Raw genomic sequence first — 10,595 nt, forward strand, 5'->3', positions numbered from 1 at the left:
AGAGAAAGCAGAGCGGGCGGAACACCGAGCTGGAACCGGAGCTTGGAGCGTAAAGTGTGATGAATGAAGCCGAGCTGCTGAAGCTGAGCTCGGCTGCTTTTTCCTCCCAGAGACGGAGCCAGCAGCGTCCAGGAGCCGCTGAGGACCCAGAGACAGGGGGCCAGACAGGGGCCCCGCTCGGTGAGTCCCTCTGCTGCACAGCGGCGCTTGTTGCTGGGAACCGCCGCGCTTTGCGCTCGCCATGTGGGAACTACGGCAACCGTGAAAGCTCAAACAAGTTGATTTACCTTTTTTGAGCTGGTGTGCGCTCATTAAACTGATATATTATCAGATAAGATAGTTATGTATTTACAGACACGCATATATAGAAGGAGAGACAGGTTGTTTAACTGGTCATGATGCACCAGTGTGTTTTTGTCATTTTCAGCACAACTACTTAGTAAATATAAAGAGTTTATTCGATTGCTGACAGTAATCATGACTGAAGTGTGTAAATCACTTGATTTTGGAGCTCAACATGTCCCAAAATGGAGTCCATAGCGTTCTTTAATACCTTAAAATACTGCAAATAGTGCTTATTTATCGGTGAACTAGTCTATGTTCAAACAAACACAGCAGTTGATCTTTAGTGTTTCCCCCGAAGCTTTAACCTCAGTGAAAAAAACTGGAGATCCAGTCAAAAGCCATGCAGGGAACTCATTATCCTGCATGATCTGAGCCATGAGCAAGACTTTAAAAAATTATAATTGAACTTTATTGATCTCACAATGGAGAAATTCACTTCTGCATTTAAACCCATCCCCTTGGGGAGCAGTGGGCTGCCATGTGTGGCGCCCGGGGAGAAATCTGGGGTTAAGGGTCTTGCTCAGGGACCCAGAGTGCAGGCAGTGGGGATCAAACCGAGTACCTGCATCCTTCTCAGAGTGGAAGCGGGCCACTCTAACCACTCGGCCACCACCTCCAGCAGCGCTGTCTCTGCACGACTGCTATCGTCGTACTACCAGTAATATCCTTACCTAGTGCTGGCCGATACGGAAAAAATATTTAGTTTCTGACTAGAAAAGCACACATTTTTGAACAAAAGTTAGTTACAGAAAAGTTTTTCACGTTTCTGACATCTGTAACCTTGTAGTGCAAAGTTTGCTTACCATAATAGCAATAAGTTATTAAATATAACTCTAACTTGTTTAAGGCATCAACCAACAAAAAGTGCTAATATAAATGATACTTTGACGTAGAAATGTCGTTTCTGTCAAATGAATAGGTTGAGTGAGAGGAAGTTGGTCAACTGTATTTGGCTTAAGACACGGGTGTCTAAACTTTTCGCTACGTTGGCCAAAATTGTCAAGGGAACTTTAGGGCCAAAAAATGGAAGAAAAATATTCTGTTTTCATCTGCTTTACAAAATATGATTTATCACAGGATTATCATTTTAAAGTATTAGTCAGATTTTTCCAAGGAAATAAATCATTGTAGATCCAGAATTTAAAGAGTTTTGCTCATTCGTCAAATAAAAAGATGTCCTTTAAGTTTTCAAATTATTTTGAATAATTTAATGACTCTTTAACAATAATAAACAGAACTCTTTTTGTTCTAGCAATATAAGAACAATATTTGGATAAGTTGTTCTTTGAAAAGACTTGCTGTAATTAGCGAGTTTTCAGAATTTAATTCAAAGCAAATTTTAATGCACTGTGGTCTGATTAAATATCATTGGATAGATGTTACTATGAAATTAAAGAGAATGTCAAAAGTGTGTTTATTAAAAGATGAATACTTGCTGTACGTAACATTTTCAATTGTAGGATTTTAGCTTTCCTGTAATAATTTTGCCCTAAAAACTAAAATCTTCCATCTGCATCAGCCACCTGGACCAAATCTTTCTTGATATTCAGTTGGAGGTCAGTACAGGAGCCCCAAATGGCCCCGGCCCGCACTGTGGGCATGCCTGACTTAAGACCTGACCTCTTACGTGTGATGATGTTCCCACTCACACTGAAGGCCTGTTCAGATAAAGAACCAGTAGCAGGAATGCACAAGTACTTCTTAGCAAGCCTGGCCACTAATGGGACGTTTAAATATGAAGGTTCTTTTGTTCCAAAAACGATTTGGGCATTGTAAGCATGAATTTGAAGTTGTAGAGGGAGTTAATTTCTAGGTTTTGTATTTGTAGAACTAAAAAAAAAAAATCACAAGTGCAATTTTTTTTTTTTTTACACCTGTTCAAATTTTATGTACAAGTACACAAATTGTGTTCTGTGAGTTGCACATCAAAAACCTCTTACATTCTCAGTTTTGCTCCAAATGGTCCAGAACTATTGTTGCAAAACTATTTGTGCATTGTAACTTTGGTGTTTTGTAATTGTAGATTTTTTTTTAAATTGTCACAAGTACAAAATAAAGTTACGCCTCTTCAAATTCTTGAGTACAAGTACACAAATTGTGTTCTGTGAGTTGCACATCATAAATGTCTGTCAATCAGTTCTGCTACAGTTGATCTAAAACAAATGGTGCAAAACAAATTCAAACAAACGTATTTCTCCCCCGACAAAGCATCAATAAACTCAAACAGTGGACCCAGTGCCTTGTTCATGGACTCTAGCACCATCATATAAGTCAGATAGCAAAGGAAATTAGTTATTTCATCAGGAGGTGTATCTGGGCTGCAAAGATAATCAGAATCAAAGGAATCACTGTGAAATCTCTGAGCGTACCGGTGATGGATGGGTTGGGCAGACGCTTTATAGTTGGGCAGGTTGCGATGTGCGTCTCTGTTCTGGACTCGGTTAAATAAAAAATGGCCGGTCCACCCTGAGTAGAAAGCTGCTACTCTCAGTAGTTCTACCTCACTCTGTCATACTCAGTGTTAGCAGTTTTAGAACAGGTGATATCAGCCAGGTAACTAAACACAGTGTCTGATCAACCATTTGTTGAACACGAGCATGAGAAAAAGCCCTGATCAATGGATCGCAGATAACGTGATTCACCATGGCAACGGCACTAATAAGAAGCATCGACGTGGCATTTCTCCCAAGCGGAATTAGAAATCTTTAAAGAAGGCATATGGAGAATATTAAACCATAAGAAGCGATGCTGTGAGAATTATTTGATGGAGAATTAAAGCGGGGGGGGCATTGTTTAGGAAAGGCATTGAAAGAACGGGGCAGCAAATGATGATCAAGTATGAAAATACAGTTTAATCAGGTATGGTTAAGTCATACGTGTTTTTTTTATGTTTCAAAGTACTCTACTAATGCATTAATTGTCTGTATTCAATATATACAATTAATGATGGAATGGTGTGAGTTATTGAATAACTGATACGTTCATCTTTTTGCAAACATTGTTCATCCATCCTTCTACAAATGAGTTGACATTAATTGTCTTGTGTTTAATTTGTGCCAACCTCACTTTATATTAATCATATAAGCTATATGTATATTTCCAGCTGAAGTAAAGGTGGTGTTATTTAAGTGAAGAAATGTGCAGTAGCCCTAATGGTGTTGGGGGGGTGGGTTAGTGAATGGAAACTAAAATATATGAATAGAAAAGCAAAGCTGGAAGTGCCAAAATTTGACACCGAATAAATGATTGCTTTCATTCTGTAAAGTTCTGTTATTAATCTTGTGGGTCTCTGATTGTGAAACACCTTTAAAGTATAACTGAGTGCAGCAGTAACATTCCTGACAGCACAACATGCAGAAAATCTTTCAGAAGCTGCTGTATCTCCTACGTTATTAAAAAGCTGCTTTTGGCATGAAAACCAAGAGCAGCACAAAGAAATTGTTCAGAACTGAGTGTTTCCTCTTTGTGTTAGAAAAGTGATGTGTGGGTGAGAATATTGAAATAAATCATCTGATGACCCCAAAACGCTTTACACTGATCAGTCATTCACCCATTCATGCACACATTCACACCCTGATGGTGGTGAGCTACATTGTAGCCACAGCTGCCCTGGAGCAGACTGACAGAGGAGAGGCTGCACACAGAACTACATGCTGGAGCTAAACCTGCTGAAAATGTAAATAATTTAATGGTAACAAAATTGGAACTCTGAACGATGTGCATGTCTCTCAGTTCTTCCTTAGCAGGAAGCCTACTCTGAAATAAAAAGATGCTTTACACCTCCAAGATTAGTGTCTTTTTCATATAATCGGGTTAAATCAGTTTTAAACTAAGTAATCTAAAACAAATTATTGCTGTAACTTGATTAAAAGAAAAATGCATGTAATTTAATAACAAATATGATTATAATTTATAAATACATTTAATTTATAATAAAATCTAATTAGACCATTACGAGACCCACCGCCAGGATTACTCCATTAGCTGGGCCAAACCCTGTTCAGTGTTCATGTGTTGTGTGTAGGCTGATCAAACATAAAACACGATAACCGAGCAAGTTCAATTTCACTAATATTTTGTTGTTGTGAGTTTAATTAAGAATCGTCAGTAACCACTTGTTACCATGGTGAAATTATTTGAGAAAGACGCCAGCTCAAGAAGTGGGTTGGGTTCTGCAATGTTATAAGATGAGTATAAAACTCATCGTTAGAACCAATCTCTGCTCTAAATGGTGATCTGCACCGCCTAATCTACAGTTATTATCAGTTATTGCAGCGTAAACTGCAGAAAATACGCAGAGCGGTTCTTTCTGAGTTTACTCTGCTGCTGTCAGGATAAGCTGCTGTCAGGATGAGCTGCTGTCAGGATGAGCTGCAGCGTTATGAGGCGAAGGGATATTTCAGCGTCACTTAGTTTAGAGCCCAAACAATCGACTTCACTTTCAGAAACAAGCCCAAAAAACTGCAATCCAAAACTCGTGAAAGTTACAAGCGACTTTAGAAAAAATAAAACCAAAGTCGTATAAAATAAGTGGGCTTCACAGCAGTGAGCATTCTTTCTAAGTGTGTCGTATCCCTCTGCCGCTCTGGTCGGGTAAACAAATGTTCCGGCAAATTCTACATTATGAAAAAGAAAAACCTACCTAAAAGTCTCGCTCTGATGTCATCTTGAAGACATTCTTCTTCTAAATGTTGCTACAGACGACGTGTTTTCTCTCTGGCCAGAAGTTCGATGGTAAATCCTCTCTCTTCACGTTGGTAATCCAACAAAAGAACCCGAAAAACTAATGTTTTTTCCACTTTTACCCGATGTATTGAAACATCCAACTGCCATGCATGTGAGCATTGTTGCTTCAACAATAGCTCTCATGAATTTCAATGGTGAAGTCCTCTGGAAATCCAAAATAATTGTTAATGATCGCAGCTGTGTAGAACGGCTCCTATTGAGTTCGTAGAGTGCAGTGCCTCACTGCACAAAGACGCCACAGGACGTGATGTCAGGCGGCCATTACTGCCCAGATATGGGCAGTAATGGCCGCCCCCATGCACAGTGATCCTGACGACAATTTGTGCTTTTATTTTCTTATTGATTTAATACTAAATTCATTAAATAACCATGAACGTATTTGCTGTAGTTTATAGCTAATGAGCCACTGATTTTTCCTTGTTGACTGGACTTCCCCTTTAAAAAATATAAAACTTGTTTATCACTTATAAGCTGTGTGTAGGCTACGTGACTACACTAATACGTTTGTCGTAGTCTACCTTGGGAAATATTTGCTTAAATACGAGATAAAATGGTGTGAGAAACGGTAGAATAGAATTAGCACTGTAGACACTTTTCTATGATCCGTACGATACGCATCGTCCTATCGCCCAGCCCATTTCCAAGGTCAAGGTATAAACAGTGATCAGGCTTTTGAGTTTCTGCCCTGAGACTGTGGAACAAGTTAGCCCAGATATTGGCACTGTTACAGATATCGCTCTTTTTAGGCGTAAACTCAAGACATATCTGTTCAGGTTGGCTTTTAATACGTAGCAGTGGTGTGACAGTTTCATTCTTTGGTTTTCTATGTTCACTCTTTCTATTGTATGTTGTGATTTTATTCATTTTGTTAAGCACTTTGGATTCCTGCTGGTTGTTGTAAAGTGCTATATAAATAAATTCTGATTGATTGATTATTAACCAGGTGTCTGGTATAACCAGAACAACTTGTGCTGCCGGCTACAGCAGAGACTCTATTTTTTACGTAGACTCAGGGTGTTTGAGGTTGACCAGAGGATTATGTTATTCTGTCAGGCTGTCAATGCAGAGTAATTTAATTCCTCGGTTGTCTTTTGATGAGTTAGCAGTGACTTTTCCAGAGAGGTTCACTCCCAGATCAACTTCTTTATTAAAAGGAGGAAATTGTATGATGGTGTGTACAGACTCATCAGATTCTCTTGGTTAATACATGGGAAACAGGATGTGATAGGGTCTATGGACCCATCAGGATTTATTACGTCTTTGTAGAATAATGATTTGATGGCGTGCATAGACAGGTCAGGATGTTGGTCGACTGTATGAAATTAAGGTCTGTGGACATCTAATGTCAATAAATAGACAATACATCGACAGGTTGAATAGGATATATATAAACTGCTCTCTCACCCTCCCCTCATACTCCTGATCAGGTGGATGGTTCTCCATTTCTCCAGCTCTGGTTCTCTATCAGAGGCCCAGGAGCTTGAGGGTCCTTCTTAGGATCTCAGCTGTTCCTCAGATCTTCTGGAGTGAGATGTTTCTCCAGGTTTCTGTTGGAGCCACTTCTCCAGAGGGGAGGTTACTGCTCCAAGTGCTCCGATGACCACGGCGACCACTGTTGTCTTCACCTTCCAGGCTCTTTCTAGTTCCTCCTTGAGCTCTTGGTGTTTCTCCAGTTTCTCTTTTTCCAGATGTTTCCATCCTGATGGCCACATCCATCACCACGGCTGTCCTCTGCTGCTTATCAATGATCACAATGTCTGCTTGGTTGGCTGTTAACATTGTGTCTGTATCTGGAAGTCCCACAGGATCTTAGCTCTGTCCTTCTCCACCACCTTGGGAGGTGACTTCCATGTTGACCTGGGGGTCTCCAGTTGGTGTTCTGAACAGATGTTTCTGTCCACTATACCAGCCTCTTGGTTATGGCGTTCCATGTATTCCTTCCCTGCTAGAATCCTACAACCTGCTGTGAGATCCTGGATGGTTTCTGGGTCTCTCTGCTTAGCCTACACCTGGGATCTTACTGGGTCTGGTAGATCTGGCCCTCTATGGCTCTGAGAAACCCGTGCGTTTTTTGTGTGGACTAAGACGTACATAGACACGTTAATTCACAGTGTGCCTTATGGTCCGACAAATACGGTAGAACCGGTGAATATCTTCTCAGCAGAATATGAAAATGGTACAAAATAACTTGGTTTATTTTGTTTTCACAATTCAGCTGAGATTTTATTTCCTATGGTGAATAGATTTGTTGTGGGCGCTGAATCCAGATGTAGTGTGTGATTGTGCATGTGTGAAGCTTTGAGGAAATGGTAAAGTCAAACAGCTGGATGTTTTTTAGTGCTTGTTTCTAAAGGGTCATAGATGCAAATGGGAGTACAAAGTTGTGCAAAAAGTGATTTTATTTTCACATTAGGACCCCTTTAACTTGATATTCAGATGTTGGTCCGGGTCAAACTATGTACAGAGAAACAAGAGAAACATTGTCTTCTTTTTTTCAGAAAGAATTTTAAACATAATCAAACAAAGTGTTACCTTTTATCAATTATGTATGGTTCAGGGTCATGTAGGTATGGTACAATATCCATTACTCCCACAAAGTCGTCTGGCATTTTTCTCTATACTACTAGTAAATAATTCTAAAGGGGAGTAGTGGCCTAGTGGTTAGAGTAGTGGGTTTGCATTTAGAGAAGGATGCAAGTACCCGGTTTGATCCCCACAGTCTGCACTCTGGGTCCCTGAGCAAGACCCTTAACCCCAGATTGCTCCCCGGGCGCTGCACATGTCTATCTATCTATCTATATATATGATAATATATATAGATATATATATATATATATATCTATATATCTAATCTATATATATCTATATATATATATATTATATTATATATATATATATATATCTTATCTATCTATATCATATCTATATACTATATATCTATCTATCTATCTATATATATCTCTCTATCGATATATAGATATAGATATATAAAAAAATAATAATAATAAAGTAAGTGACGGTCAATTCCCCTGAGAAAAGAGGAAGCATGCTTTGCCATTTTTAATGTTACATTTTCTGTTTATTTTTATTTTTCAGGTTTGCCATAACATCATGAGTGTGAAGAAAGAAGACCACATAGTACTGAAGCAAGAGACTGATACCTTAACTGGAACAGTTTATGGATCTCTTGAAATCAAAGAAGAACCAGAAGAACTAGAACTGAAGGAAGAAGATTTTAAATCAGAACCTCAGTCGATGATGAAGACTGAGGTTGAAAGTATCAGTCAGGATGAAAACCAGGATGTACTAAAGCAAGACCCTGATACATTAATGGGAACAGGTTCTGAATCTCTTGAAATCAAAGATGGACCCAAACAAGTTTGGGAAGACGCACATGGATCAGGACCTCGGCAGATGGTGAGGAAAGAGATTGATGGAATCTGTCAGGGTGTAGTGAAGCAGGAGACTGAAATCTTGACCCCGACAGTTTCTAGTGATGAAACAGACCTTCAACAACCTGAACTAAATAGAAACCAAATCCTCTTTCAGAACATCCCTAAAGCAGAGCATAAAGAAATAAAGTCTGACAAAGCCTCAGAATCCAGTAAAGATGAGCAGCAACAGAGCACGGCTCAGAAAACCAGAGGTCAAAGTGACAATGTTGAGCAAATGATGGACAAGCAAATTGAGGAAATTAAAAGATATAAAGAGTGTGAATTGTGTGGTAAAAGGTTAAAATCAAGTTGGAGTTTAAAAACTCACTTGAGAATACACACCGGTGAGAAGCCTTTCTCCTGTGTAACCTGTGGGAAGAGTTTTATTCATAAAAAAAGCTTGACTAACCACATGAGAACCCATACAGGAGAGAAGCCTTTCTCGTGTGTAACCTGTGGAAAACATTTTTCTGAAAAGAGTTGTTTGAGAAGACACTTAAGATCCCATACAGGTGAGAAGCCTTTCTCGTGTGTGACTTGTGGAAGAACCTTTTCTGACAAGAGTCATTTGAGAAGACACTTAAGATGTCATACAGGTGAGAAGCCTTTCTCATGTGATACCTGTGGGAGAAAGTTCAGTGAAAAAGGATCTTTATCTATACACACAAGAACTCACACAGGAGAGAAGCCTTTTTCATGTGATACCTGTGGGAAAAGGTTCAGTGAAAAATCATATTTGGCTATACACACAAGAACTCACACAGGCGATAAGCCTTTCTCATGTATAATATGTGGGAAGAGAGCTAATAAAAAACGTGATTTGACTATCCATATGAGAACCCATACAGGAGAGAAGCCTTTCTCGTGTGATACCTGTGGAAAACTGTTCAGTAAAAAATCATGTTTGGATATACACAACAGAATTCACACAGGAGAGAAGCAATTCTCGTGTGTAACCTGTGGAAAGAGTTTTATGCTTAAAACTAGATTGACGATCCACATGAGAACCCATACTGGAGAGAAGCCTTTTTCATGTGTAACCTGTGGGAAGAGATTTAGTCAAAACAGTTATTTGACTATCCACATCAGAACCCATACAGGAGAGAAGCCTTTCTCATGTGTAACATGTGGGAAGAGATTTAATCAACAATGTGATTTGACTAGTCACATTAGAACCCATACAGGAGAGAAGCCTTTCTCGTGTGTAACATGTGGAAGAGAGTTTTCTGAAATGAGTTGTTTGAGAAGACACTTAAGATCCCATACAGGTGAGAAGCCTTTCTCGTGTGTAACTTGTGGACAAACTTTTTCTGACAAGAGTCATTTGAGAAGACACTTGAGATGTCATACAGGTGAGAAGCCTTTCTCATGTGATACATGTGGGAGAAGGTTCAGTGAAAAATCATATTTGGCTATACACACAAGAACTCACACATGAGAAAAGTGTTTCTCATGTATAATATGTGGGAAGAGATTTAATCAAAAATGTGATTTGACTAGCCACATGAGAGGCCATACTGGAGAGAAGCCATTTGTTTGTATAACATGTGGAAACATTTTTAGTCAAAAACACATTCTGATTACCCACATGAGAAGTCACACAGTCGTATAATGTATAATCTGTTAAATGTTTAATTCATGAAAGTAATTTAACTAGACATGTTCAAGCTCACAAACTAAAAACGATTTCCATGTTAAATTTTTGGTAAAGGTGTCTAGCTTTAATTTCCTTTCAGTGCTTTGTGGTGTACCTTTGATTCATTAAAGCAGTTTAAAAGACCCCAGCAGAACTCCACTTTTTTATTCTTTTCAGGTAAGAGTATGCACATGGGTGCACTAGGATGGTAACGTGTGAATGTGTATCTGGTTTTTGGTTTGTCTTTGTCAGGTTGGGTTTGGACTGCCCCCTCTATTGTGACATGTCAGGTCTCCACCAGGTGGGGAGCCCATCCCACTGCCCTGCTCCCCTCTTTTGGCTGGCACCATAACCAACTGGTGCATTGGTGGTCCTTGGTGTCCAGGGCTGGGTGCTCCGGTGTGTGCTGGCTCACTCTGGGCGGCTGCATCGCG

At 39.5% G+C, this 10,595-nt stretch overlaps 1 protein-coding gene across 1 annotated transcript in view; it reads left to right on the forward strand.

Annotated features, from left to right (window-relative positions):
- LOC105933339 (gastrula zinc finger protein XlCGF57.1) overlaps positions 1–10,307 on the forward strand; it is a 10,372-nt gene extending 65 nt beyond the window's left edge. The window contains exons 1-2 of the mRNA XM_021321766.2: positions 1–180; positions 8,188–10,307. The exon at positions 1–180 is cut by the window's left edge and continues 65 nt beyond it. Coding sequence (XP_021177441.2) covers positions 8,203–9,963 — 1,761 coding nt within the window. The 5' untranslated portion in view covers positions 1–180; positions 8,188–8,202 and the 3' untranslated portion in view covers positions 9,964–10,307. The remainder of the gene's footprint in view (positions 181–8,187) is intronic.
- The last annotated feature ends 288 nt before the right edge of the window (positions 10,308–10,595 follow it).

The sequence above is a fragment of the Fundulus heteroclitus genome, unplaced genomic scaffold (genome assembly GCF_011125445.2).
Source record: "Fundulus heteroclitus isolate FHET01 unplaced genomic scaffold, MU-UCD_Fhet_4.1 scaffold_46, whole genome shotgun sequence".
NCBI classification, from domain to species: Eukaryota; Metazoa; Chordata; class Actinopteri; order Cyprinodontiformes; family Fundulidae; genus Fundulus; species Fundulus heteroclitus.